Here is a 12,742-nt window from a genome sequence, read left to right as displayed (position 1 = left end):
CTATACGTCTGAATAAAATGTGTGTGTGGCGAGGGGATGTAACGGTTTATTGAAAAGGCATAAAACACACAAACAGTACTGCTTTAAATACTCAAGTTCACTCATAAGTGAACCAGAATGGACTTTTAGGCAGATGAACATAAAGGATTGTTCAGGTAAAGAGTTCAACAGATGTATGAAAGTATTTAATGGCAGGGTTATGGTACTTTCCATTATAACAGACCTCAATTCTCTATAAATAAGACACTGAAACTGCATTGAACTGATGAGTGAATTAATGACCTGACAAATTAAAGGCAAATGATTATGAAGATATCTGCTGACAATCACATTTAAAGGAATACATCGCTGCAAAATGACCATTTGTATATCAGTTACTGACCTTGTGTTACATTAAATTTGCAAAGAAAACTATGTTCCTCTAACATGCTTTGAATGGTGAATGGAGAATCCAAAAAAAGCGAGCATTCCTCATGAATTGAAGTAAACGGGGGCCGTGTATAACAATTGCAAAGCCACATTAAAACATGTTTACAAACTCACAGCTCCTGCAGTATAATCAAAGTCTCATTTATCCAGTCATGTGTTCAGTGCTTCCCGAAAACATGCATCTTCACTTAAACATTATGATTTAAAACACACGGTACAAACAGTCAAATGTATGGCTGAGTAGCGTGTCTTGGCATGCACATACGCTCAGGGCGCGCCACTCGTAAGCTTAGGTTTGTTTTTTTTTCATTGATGATCAGTATTGCAGGCTCAGTATTTGCTAAACGCACGCATTTTTAGAAAAAAAATGCTGTGTGACAGTTTGTCAACAGATGTTTTGATATTTGTTAATATGTGTTGTTAAACACAGTCCCCTTTTATTTCAATTAACAAAGTATGTTTTTGGATTCTCCGTTCACTGTGGAAGAATGTGAGAAAAACGGTTTTCTTCACAAATTAAGCGTAACATAGTGTGAGTGACTGATACACAAATGGTCTTTTTGTTAGTGAAGTAATCTTTTAACATTCAAGCATGCATCCAACAACCAACAAGTGCAAAATAAATGTTTGGTAAGAGGGTTTCTCCTTTTATATAGAACAAGTAGTTTCAGGCAAGTAATAACATCGCTCGTAAAATTTTTGAAAAATGATGGATTGGTAACTTTCAGTATTTTTTATGGGCATTTCTTCTTTTCTCGTATATTAAAAGTCCTACAAAATATGTGTAAGATAACTTAAATAAAAAGGACATATCATGGGATGGCCCATAGCTGGACTTTGAGGCTATCTTAGTTCTTTGTTGGACTTTTTAGAGTTATTTGATATCCAGTCAAAACTGCCGTTTCAGGAAATGTGACAGTCTGAGTGAGAATCTCTGACTCATATAGTAATTTTATTCTTTCTTTCCCGACAGGAGGATAGCAATCAACAGGTCAGGAATGCAGTTCGAGAACAAAGGTAATCTTTTCTTTCTATCTTAGCTCTTTGTGATGCTGTGTAAGGCCGTCATTCTCATATTTATTATAACATTTTACCACCCATAGCAACAAAATGTCTCAGAGACACTGTGGCTGTATTATGATGTAGCAGAGTTATGACTTCAGACATCCAAAAAAACCAAAAACAATCAAATCCAAACACTGATGCAGTTACCATAGCAGCATACTGCACAGATTTAGTTCCTTATTTCCATCCAAGTAGAGAAATGTCTATATTTTCTCATCCTTAGCCAGCAGGAAACAATCCTGAATATATTCATGTTCAAAAGAATAATTTGTCTTCTTCCCTTTAAAAAAAGCCTTCAAGTTGACTATTTCAAAAACATCCATACCAGTGCTTGACTCAGTTCTTCCCTGAATATCACATGTTTACCAGTGGTTTCACCAAAAGGAAAACTTCCTTTCTAAAAGTAGAGCCAGCAGGCATCCGTGTCCAGCCTCAGAGTGGCGGCACGCCCCTCATCTTGCGGATGATGTTGGCTAGCCTCTTGGCCAGTCCCGGGCTGGGCTCTTCTATCTGGAAGCTCCGGGTCAGTAAGTTGTAGAGGGAGCCGTAACCCACAGCCACCACAGTGCAGGTCAGGCAGATGACATTATAAGGCATGCTGAAGTCTGGAGTTGGCAGGTTGACCAGCAGAGGCTCTGTGTAGACACGCACGAAGTAGGTCGACTCCTCTTTACAGGGAAAACTGTAAGGTGACAGGAAATCTGATCATTCGACTTCACAGACAAATGTGCTTCTCTTTTTTCCCCCCTTTATTCACCAGTGAGTGCAAACACCTGTAAACAATATGGATATGCTAACAAAGCAACAACAGATGTACAGATGTTACTGATTTACAACATTCACAGGGGACAATATGTGAAAATAAAAATAAAAAACAATTTGAAAAGAAAAAAAAAACTAAATTGAAAACAAAGAAGACAAGGAGAATATGAGAAGAAAAGTGAGACGGACTTAGAAATAAAAATAGATAAAGAAGAAGATTATAAATTCTTTGCTATTAATCATCTTATTAATTCAAATTTTATCATCTGTGATAGTATCTTTGAAGGTGCAATGAATGCTATAAGGCACATGCAGGTTTTGGAGCAACATATGCTGCCATCCAGACATCTTTTTCAGGGACATCTCCGCTTATTCTAACAAGACAATGAGGCACAGTCTGCAACATAGTGGCTTCGTAGTAAAAGCGTGCAGGTACTTGGCCTGCCTTTAGTCCAGACCTGTCTATCAAAGACATTTTGAAGCACAAAATTGTTCATCAGAGGCCCTGCACTAAAGTTATTTCAAGCAAGAATAGGAAAAAAACATCCACTTTGAATACTTCAACAATTAGTGTCCTCAGTCCCCAAACGATTACTGAGTGACGTAACACGGTGGTAAACATGCAAGTGGCAACTTTTTTTGAAATGTGTTAAAGGCATCAAATTAAGAATGAGTGCCTATTTACAAAAACCAATATAGTTTTATCAGTTTGAATATTACATATCTCACACTGTATTCTATTGAACATAGGTTATAATGGATTGGCAGATCACTGTTTTTAGTTACATTTTACACAGTGTCCCAACTTTTTTGAAATTAGGTTTATATTTAGACATATACACACATCACCTAAATTGCATGATTATATTTACAATTATACTAAGACATAATTTCAGCAGCAGCAGGATAGATCTGAAAATAGTTCAACATATTTGATTGAACTCTTTAAGTTGTTCTTTTTGAAGAACTGATTTTTGTTCCACTAATATCTGCCGTGCAAATCCAACCATTGTGAGCTTTCTTCCTACTTTTCAGGTTTAGTAGTTTTATTTTTTAGCAATAGTTCAGACAACAAGTCAGGATAATGTGATTTGTGTTGTGAAACATGTTTCCCTCCAGGACCTCAAACAACATGTGAATGAGTAGCGAAAGCGGACACTTTGTTCAGAAAACAAACAATTTGATACTTACAAGCTGCTGAAAAGTGGTCGTTCCTGAGTGCTGTTTGTATCCATGGCGACAATACTTGGTACAAGAGAGCTGATTACTGAAGATCTAAATGTTGAAAAAACAGATGTTAGTCATTTCGAAAGTCAGAAAAAAGGAAAATCCTCAAAACAAATGCAGAGCTTTTACAGCTTTCTCAAACCATCAACTCTTAAAACCCTTAAAATCAAACAACACCCTGCAACCTCTAAAGGGGCATGAGAAGCAACATGTGTGCTGCATCCTCTTTTAGCAAAGGCTGGAAATAATCAGTTTTGGGAACTTGCTGCATACCCGACATAGAAGCCGTGGTTGGGGTCAGGGGTGTATTCAGTCCACTTGAGCAGAGCTCTCTCAAACTGCACTGTGACCTCTGTGACAGAGTTGGGAGGGAGCTGGACCAGCATCTCCAGCAGGTGCGGCCTCACGCGGTCCTTTGACGGCTGGTAGTGGATGTAGCCTGGCAGAGGAAAAAAAACATAAGTGGCTATTGAAACGCTGCTGTAATGTTTATCCACAGCTCTTTGTAGTTTCACTGATTTGTGTACATATAATACAATGTGGCAATACTCCACAAATGATACTTAGTATTCCATATAATGTATACAGAATGTTTGAACAAGAACCGAGCACCAAGATAGGCAGGTAGAACAATCTTGGTCTACTTCAGCTTTCATTAAAGAAAATATGACTCAAGTTCTCCTCCCTCTGGTGAAAAGATGCATCTGCATGGAATTACACGACAAAATGACTCCTATAGAGAGACTAAGAGCATCCGGTATGTGTAACTCATGTACCTAGTGAAATAATTTAACCTATCTGTGTAAGGACAGTATTTTTAACAAGTAAAAGTACATCAGAGAATTCTTTTGTGCATATAATTCTGCCATGCATATACAGTACAGGTTGTGTCTAATAGGGCTGCAACTAACAATTAGTATTTTTACTGTGGATTAATCTGTCGATTAGTTTCTCAATTAACTGATTAGTTGTTTGGTCGAAAAATGTCAGAGATGGCCAAAAAAAGCCCAAAAGACCAAGATCACATACTCAGATGTATTTAGTCCACAACCCAAAGAAAAACTGTTTATTGTCATAAAGGAGTAAATAAAACAGAAAATAATCATATTTAAGAAGCCAGAATAAGAATTTTAAAAATGTTATTCTTAAATAAATAAAATACTCAGATTATTATTAAATTAGTTGGGGATGAATTAAACAGCTGACAGCTAACAGATTAATTTTGCAGCTTTAGTATCAAACTAACGTTTTGGATCACATAACTATTAATTATCTAAATTGTACTTGTCTCAGTTCACATATATTCTTCGTATAAGGCTGATCTTACTCCTATAATTTCAAAAAGTAACCAGCTGTGAGTAGCTTTTATCCATTTATAGACAAATTGCTCCGGCATTTGGCACATTTGTAATTGTTCATTTCAGACCCTGCTTGCAATTTTGTGTCCTTCTCCTTTTTGTCTTTCTTTAGTTACTCACTGGGCTTGTTGTCCTTCCCCTTGCTGGTCACAGTGAGCGTGTGGATGTAGAGACGAAGGTACCAAGGCACAGAGTCCAGCAGCAGCACAGGGAAAGACCTGTAGGGGTGGTTGTTGTACATCAGTGTGTGAATCTCTCCGGTCTGCAGCCCGTAGCCGGCCACGTAGCGCTCAGCGTGGAGCAGGGGACGCAGCATTTCACCTGCAAGCAGAGAGCATGAGGCAAGGAGGTTTAATGGTGAGAAACAAGTTTACATATAAAAAGTCATGGAGTTAATGTTGTATGATTCCACCTGATTTCAGACAGCGCTTGGAGATATGACAACCAGAAGCAGTAGACACGTTTTTGTAAACTCTATTGTAAGTCTTTCTTGTTGCACTGAATAATGAATAATTATATCCAGCCTCTGACACAAAGCTGTGTGTCATGCTCTGCTGTTCTCACTCACCCTCACTGGATTTCCAGCGGATCAGCAGGTTGAGCGAGCGCACCGTGCCAAAGGTGACTTGTTGGGTCAGATCGTAGACGGAGAAGGTTCGTCTGTCCCCGAGCACCACTGCCTGGCTCAGCAGGTGAGTGGCCGGGCTCAGCTCAAACTGCTCCCCCTGCAAAGTGACATCAGATTTCATTTACGTTCTGTTCAAAGATGATACCTTCTACATCAATTCAGATGTAGAAGGTATCATCAGCTATTTTAAATCATCTTTAAAGGTGTCTTGCCAAGTTTTCTTGTAAAAAAAACAAAACAAGCCTTGTTTAAATTCATTTACTTCATCCAAGTTTTGCAAACCCAGTTTTTAAAGTCCTTTAAATCCTGTATTGTTCACATCCATATTTACTTGTTAGCAGTCTTCTTTACAATGTGTAACAAAACAGGGGCCTGCTTATTACTAAACAGCTTCATAGCGCCACTAAACTCCTCAGGAAAACTTTAAATATCTCGTTCTTAATATTGATTTGACTCTTTGCCTCCAGCTGAGTTGACATTAAGGGAAATAACTCATCATTTTGAGTGAATTAAGAAATTATGTGGGAATCAAACCTGAGGGTTGTCTGTGATGTCTATGTAGATTTTACTTGAGGAGGCCAGTGGACAAGCTTCTGTCAGGGTCCGAGAGAACATCTTAAACAGAGACCACTCTGAAGGAAAAAAACAGCTTAAGTTAACAAAGTCCAGGGAGTCATCAACATGTTTGTTTTTTTTTTTCCACTGCCAAACTCAGCAAATCTCAGAAACTCTGAAGTTAAAGGATGACTTTGGTATTTTCAACTATTTTTCCTTGTTTTGTGACTAATGGAGGGAAGACATTTTGAAATTGGTCCAGTATTAAGCGAGAGAGCTGCAGCCTCATAAAAAGGCTGCAACATAACCACTTGGAGCATTTGTGCACCATCACTTTATGTCCACCGCTTGTGCTTGTTTTTGCCACTAACAGGCTCATGTTGTTATTGTAAGTGTCTGACAACATTATGGAAAGGATCCCTACAGAGACAGACCTTTTTATTAAAAAGTAAGATTATTTTTGATTGAATAGAAAAAGCCCTGAAATCACTATTATCAAGGCCACCAGACTCCATTTAAAAAAAACAGTAATTTTATCACCGTAAAACAAACCTCATTCAGAGTCAACAAAAACAAGAAAAACTCCCAAAAACAATCTTGCTCCGTGTTTCCACTGTTCCAACAATCACCAACTTTGATTTGGTTGAATTAAACCTTTAATTTGCAAAGTAAGATGTGAAAATATGCTTTCTCTATACACACTAAAATTACAGTTTATTTAAATGGAGACTGGTAGCTTTGCCTCCAGCTTTTTCAGGGCTGTTTCTGGTTAAACAGAATGACTTATACTTTTTAACAAAAAGGTCAATCTTTGTAGGGAACATTTCCATAATTTTGTGAGACACTTGGTATAATCATAGTCTGTCTCTGGCAAAACAAACACCTGACGGTGCACAAATCCCCCCTGCATTACACTGCAGCTTGATTTGCTGCTGCCAGCTGCAGCACTCTTACTCAAGGACCAGTTTTTAAAAATTGTAGTCTCAATAAGTCAACCAGACACAAAATCATAGAAAATGAGGGTCCAGGTTGATACCGTTGTAACCTTTTTAATGTGAATACAGGAAGAATGCTCACCTCGTTTTCCCTGTCCAGGGGTGTGCAGGTCAAAGACCACATTCAGTGTCTGTCTGAGCTCCCAGGATGTGGTTTTGCACTGCCAGTCCTGACACACTGGTCTGATGTGCACTGCCTGGGAATGAAAACTGCTGTGGAAGAGTTTCTCCGACTTTAACAGGACAGCGAGACCAGCCTGCAGGTGAAACACGGCCACATTAAGACACAGAAGAAGAGTTAGCTGCAGTCACCAACATTTGAACACTGACACAGAGCATACAAACTATTTGAATGTTTGCAGAAAGACATAAATGAAGACACACAGACACTCACCTTGGATCCACATGGCAGGAGTTTCTTCCAGGGCGTCAAATTCTCAGTGCAAACAATCTCTCGGGGTAGGGTGGCATAGCGAAGGAAGCGGTGGTCCGTCACTTTAAGTTCAACACAAAAAATAAAAATAGAAATCAGTCTATATATAAATAATGCATCTTGGACAGAATCCCTCCAGCATGCTGCAATAGTTCAAAGCATCTCATTGTGATCACAGCATTAGCTTTTATTCAGGCTCATCACTAGAGAGCTTAACAAAATGCAGTTTAAAGAAGCCTCTCTGTACCGTTGCTGATACCCAGTGGTTTGAAGGACGCACTGGGCTGAACAGTGTTGGTGGAGTCAATGAAGTTCAGCGAAGCGCAGAAGATCCCCGACAAAACATTCGTCAGCTCCTTCCACGTGCCATCCACACTAATAAGGGCAGAAAAAATGCTGAAATGACTGACTAAGCACGTACTAGGATTTGGTCAAATAGTCCCTGTTTTAAGCAGTGGTTGAACACTATGAAGTATATTTACTCAAGCACTGTACTTTTTTTTTTTAATTCATTTTTGGGCTTTTTTTTTTACAGAAACGAGGTTGGAATTGAATCTCCGCTGATGCAAGGACAAAGCCTTTGTGCATGGAGCACCCACTCTATCAGGTGAGCTGCTGGGCACCCCACTCAAATACTGTACTTAAGTATGAATTTGAGGTACTTGTACTTTACTTAAGTATTTCCTTTTCAGGGAAATATTGTACTTTGTACGTAACTACATTTATCTGACAGCTTTAGTCACTACAAATTAAGATTTTTGCATAAAAAAACACAAGAGTTTATAAAATATCATGTTTTGTCATAAATGTAACAGTTTACCCATGTACAACTACAATGATTAGTTTATTAATCAACTGATACACAGAACATCTGTCAATTATTTTAATAAAAATGTAAGTCTCCAAGTTTCTTTTTATATAATTTCCAGTTTTCCAATTTCCAATTTCCTTTTTTCCCTAATTTTGAGGGGTTCTTGTGTGTGTGTGTGTGTGTTTTGTTTTAGTTTTTTAAAAAAACATTTTTCTGCTTTCGGTACTTTTACTTTAAATACTTTAAGTACATTTCCTTGACTATACTGACTTTTACTTAGGTACCATTTTCAATACAGGACTACTTGTAACAGAGTATTTTTGCAGGGTAGTATCAGTACTTTTACTTAAGTAAAGGACCTGAATACTTCCTCCACCACTGGTTTTAAGGTGAAGCTTTTTCTTCTAAAGATACTGAACGTTTATATCTCCTCTAAAGCTCTGCAGCCACCAGAGGGCCGTACTCACTCTGTCACAGAGTCCTGGAACCAGACCCAGAGCTCAGCCCCAGGAGGGGCCGGCAGAAAGGGCTGCCCCCACTGCATGGTCCGCCAGTAACCCTGCGTGAAGGAGATGTGCAGCTCTCGCACTGAGAACTTGGAGATGACCTGGCCCAGAGACTTGGGAAAGAGCCGGTAGTGGGACACTGAGAAACACAACAAAACATTACACAGGTTAGGGTTACGATGAGCAGGGTGAACGATACCTCTCTCTCACCTAGGGTTGCAATGATAAGAGATTTACACAGTATTATAACCGTCTCAGAAAATGTCCCTGTTTACCGTGTATCACGGTATTACAGAATTATTACTATTATCAGTTAACCCCTTAAAACCTGGAGTGACATCACTTTTCTTGTGCTGCATTTAGATCAGGCATGTCAAACTGGTCCACAGGGGGGCCGGTGTGGCTGCAGGTTTTTGTGCCAACCAACCAAGAGCACACAGTTTGACCAATCAACTGTCTGAAGACGGAGATCAGTTGATTAAATGAGTTAAGTCTGGTGTGCTGCTACTTGGTTGGAAACAAAACCTGCAGCCACACCGGCCCCCCTGTGGACCGGTTTGACATGCCTGATTTAGATGCTTTTTACAAAGTATTTAAACCTTTGAAACCTAGAAAAAATTGTCATTAAAAAGGAAAAAGGGGGAGAAGGCAATTAGAAAGTTGTTCAAAAAAATATTCCACAAATTGCAATAAACAACTACATTTTGACTTAAAATGGAAATAAAATCTAGGGAAAAACTATATTTATAATAACCATAATTTTAAAATTTTGTTGCAGAATTATTATAAATATATGCCCCTTTCTCTGGGTCATTTCCATGTAGTTGTTGTTGTTTTTAACTAATTTTCAGGTGATTTTCTTGCTTTTTTTTTTTTTTTTTTTTTCTAATTTCTTGCTAACTTTGAGGACATTTTATTTCTTTCATTGCTTCTTCTCATGTTGCTGAAAGAAGACCGATTTTGCTCAGTTTTCAAAAGGTTAAATATAAATCAATTTTATTAATGGAAGTATATCTAAAAAGTCTCCCTTTTGAAAATGACCAAAGATTCTCTGTCCGGTTGTTGTTGTTGTTTTTCCAAAACCGTAGAAAAGCACATGTAGACAGTAAGATAACTATTCCATCGACAGCCAGGAATCCTTTATAATTTCCTATTTTTTTGTGGTCCCTTCAACACATCACTGGTGGGGCCCTCGGGGTCCTCTCATCAGAGGCAGGTGCGCTACATTAGTGGAGCAGGAAGACGCCGGAGAGGACGCAGTCTTCAACCGCCGTGTGTTTGGTTAAATCTTCGTTTTATTGTTTGATAAATTCGTTTATTGATTTGAGCTTTGTTTTCGTAAACGCCTCTTTATTTTGGGGTAATGTTTTTTTTTGTTTGTTTCGTTTGAACACAATCGGACAAATCAGTTGAGCGTCACACCGCGACTCTCCTCATATCGATGGACAGCCGAAGCGTCCTGGATCATCTCACAGTGAGTACATCTCAAGCTTATTTAGGAGCTTCAACAGTAACAACAATGAAGTCAAAGGACTCGGTGAGGAAAGTGGCATAACTTCCCAAAAGCTTGACACTTTTTGTTATTTATTAAGCGGAGTGACTTAAGGGGAGCTTTCAGTTCCTGCAGGAAAGACGCGAACTTGGTGGTGAATTTATGTCTGTGAGTGATAACTTCAGTGTTTAGAGTGACAAAATCTATTACATATTCAAGAGCACTATTGTATGGATTGTCATGGTAACTGGTCATATCGTTGAGGTTGAAGGAGTAGACAGAAATGGAGGTTTAAAGGAGATCTGTCCAACATCCTCTGGATACTCCCTGCTAACAGTTAGCTTACCTTTGCTTCCTGTCATGAAGTCAGTCTCCCACAGGGTGCGGAACTGGAAACTGGCATAAATATCCCCTGAGTGCAGCGGTCTGATGACCAGCTCCTCCTGGAAATCGTCTTTAGGCTGAGGTACCGAGGAGGTGGCCGAGGTTGTAGGGGCAGGAGTGTCCTGTTTGTCGGCTGCAGCATCCTCCGGAGTCGCCTCTTTAACCTCGGTTGCTTCCCATCGCCTCTCCTCCACCGCGGGCTGCTGAGCTGTTTGTTCCGCTGCTTTTGCGGCTGTTTGCGGATCATCGACCGCAGTGGCATGGTGGTCACTCGTCTGTGTCGTCTCTAGACTGTCTGCGACCACCAACACGGAGAAACTGCAAATTAGAAGCAGCACAGCCGAGTATCTGTACCTGGTAGCTGCCATCTTTGCTCGTACGGCGGTGGTTCACTTCCGCATTGGTTCGTCATACCCAGGAACAGCCAATGAGCTGCTTCCATATGTATTTCTGTGGCACTGGTGTGAATCTTCTTTGTTTTGAGCAAAAAAAAATCATTTCTGTGATATTTTACGAGGAAATGCTAACATGGAAGCTTTATCTGCTTAATTTTAAGCAATTATTCTGAACATAATGGCATTTTAATAAAGCGTAGAACTAACTGATTATGTAAAAGTGGTTGTATTTAGACCTTAATGATGCTTTTCATGCACTGATGGACCTTTTCACAGCAGACATTTTGACATGTCAAAAAGCACAGGTGAATTAGCGATGGCTGAGTTCCATAAAGTGTCCCAGGAGCATATTTCAGTTAAGCCAGCATGCACAATGACAGGGCCTTCCCTTAATTGAATGCAGTCATCATTGATGTTATTAAATAGACATACACATGTACTTTTACAGCTATGACATATTAAAATTTCTGCTGTGGAGAAAAGTTATCTTTGACTTTAGTTTTTGGCTTTTTTATTGCTCTTCAAACAAAACGCATGCCGACACATTTGGTGTAAATGTTTTATTATAGTTTTCCAAGTAAATAAATAATTTGTGCATTCTTCTTCGACCCTTTGAAACTTGGATTGACATAACTTTTCTTCTGCTGCTTTCAGATACCTTTTACAACTATTTGAACTTTGAACCCTGAGCAAATTGGTTGGATTTCCTTCAATAACCTGAAAAAAGGCAATGGGCAACTGAGTAAGAAATGTTCCACAAATTGCAATAAATAAGTTGCCTAGATTTAGAGTTATTTTTAAAACACTAGGGAAAATCTCCAGGGAAGAAGAAAAGAGCAAGGGAATATATATATATATATATATATATATATATATACATATATACACATATAATTATAAAAATTACATATTTAAAATTATGTTACAAATTTCTTATAGTTTAATTTTTCAAGCACTTCTTCCAGGTCATCCAGGGAAAACAATCATCAACTTTCTTTTTTGTCCTTTTTTCTATTCAGATTATTTTCTTGTACTTTATACTGATTTCTTGCTATTTTTGGTGGGGGGGGGGTTCATATTTTCTTTCTTTGCTTACTGTCTTCTACCCTTGTTTTTGAAAGAAATCAAGCCAATTTGCTCAGGTTTCAAGGGGTTAAATTACTGTGTTTTGTGGAGACCTGGAAGAAAAATTGAAACCATACAGAAATGACAAAGCATTTTTAAATAGATAAAACCCCTGATCAATGCACCTTTGATTTATTTAAGTGTGTGTATATATAACTGGAGCTCAGCAAAAGCACATCATTGGTTGATAAATATGTTCCATGGTGCTTTCTATCAAATTAACCAATGAAAGCAATGTCATAAATTCTCGATTTATAGCCTATAACAATGCTTGCTCGACTTAATCTGGTATTTAATGGCGTTTTGGCTGCTTAGACATACAGTAAAGCTTACAGACCCTTAATAAACGATGCGAGGCGGAGATTAAAATGATGCTGATGATTTGCCAATATGATATCACCATAAAATGCATAAATATTCAGAATAAGCTCCCATAACGTATAAACGTGTGCAGCATGCTTGTTGGTGTGTTGAATATTTTGTCGTGTTGCTGGACAGGGACGGGCATCATCGGGGGCATATCACCCCTCCCACATCCACACATCGTCGCGCACACAGCCCAGACACACACACACAC

At 38.7% G+C, this 12,742-nt stretch overlaps 2 protein-coding genes across 4 annotated transcripts in view; one reads left to right on the top strand and one right to left on the bottom strand.

Moving 5' to 3' along the window:
- Nucleotides 1-28: 28 nt before the first annotated feature.
- On the bottom strand, nucleotides 29-11,030 carry pigt (phosphatidylinositol glycan anchor biosynthesis, class T). Its single transcript, XM_042491279.2, has 11 exons — nucleotides 10,608-11,030; nucleotides 8,731-8,908; nucleotides 7,700-7,827; nucleotides 7,414-7,514; nucleotides 7,102-7,276; nucleotides 6,004-6,101; nucleotides 5,410-5,566; nucleotides 4,962-5,162; nucleotides 3,757-3,922; nucleotides 3,448-3,531; nucleotides 29-2,176 (listed from the first exon to the last, which is right to left on the bottom strand). Exons 1-11 carry the CDS (start codon nucleotides 11,011-11,013, stop codon nucleotides 1,927-1,929), a joined length of 1,944 nt encoding a protein of 647 aa, XP_042347213.1. The 5' UTR covers nucleotides 11,014-11,030; the 3' UTR covers nucleotides 29-1,926.
- The window catches only part of phactr3a (phosphatase and actin regulator 3a), a 43,194-nt gene continuing 39,796 nt past the window's right edge, over nucleotides 9,345-12,742 (top strand). For all 3 annotated transcript variants that reach the window (XM_088082289.1, XM_042491282.2, XM_042491280.2), the window contains exon 1: nucleotides 9,345-10,243. The gene's annotated coding sequence lies outside the window, so the exon portion shown is untranslated. The remainder of the gene's footprint in view (nucleotides 10,244-12,742) is intronic.

This window comes from Plectropomus leopardus, chromosome 9 (assembly GCF_026936395.1).
Source record: "Plectropomus leopardus strain MGB_pleo_1.0 chromosome 9, ASM2693639v1, whole genome shotgun sequence".
Classification (NCBI taxonomy): Eukaryota; Metazoa; Chordata; class Actinopteri; order Perciformes; family Serranidae; genus Plectropomus; species Plectropomus leopardus.
The sequence above is the reverse complement of the archived record's forward strand: the minus strand, read 5'-3'. Positions and strand labels throughout refer to the sequence as shown.

Coding starts and splice junctions, on each gene's coding strand:
- pigt (XM_042491279.2), bottom strand. CDS start 11,013: ATGGCAGCTACCAGGTACAGATACTCGGCTGTGCTGCTTCTAATTTGC. Junction 7,828..8,730: donor TTCCAGGACTCTGTGACAGA/GTGAGTACGGCC, acceptor TGCCCTTATTAG/TGTGGATGGCACGTGGAAGG. Junction 7,515..7,699: donor ACCACTGGGTATCAGCAACG/GTACAGAGAGGC, acceptor TTGAACTTAAAG/TGACGGACCACCGCTTCCTT.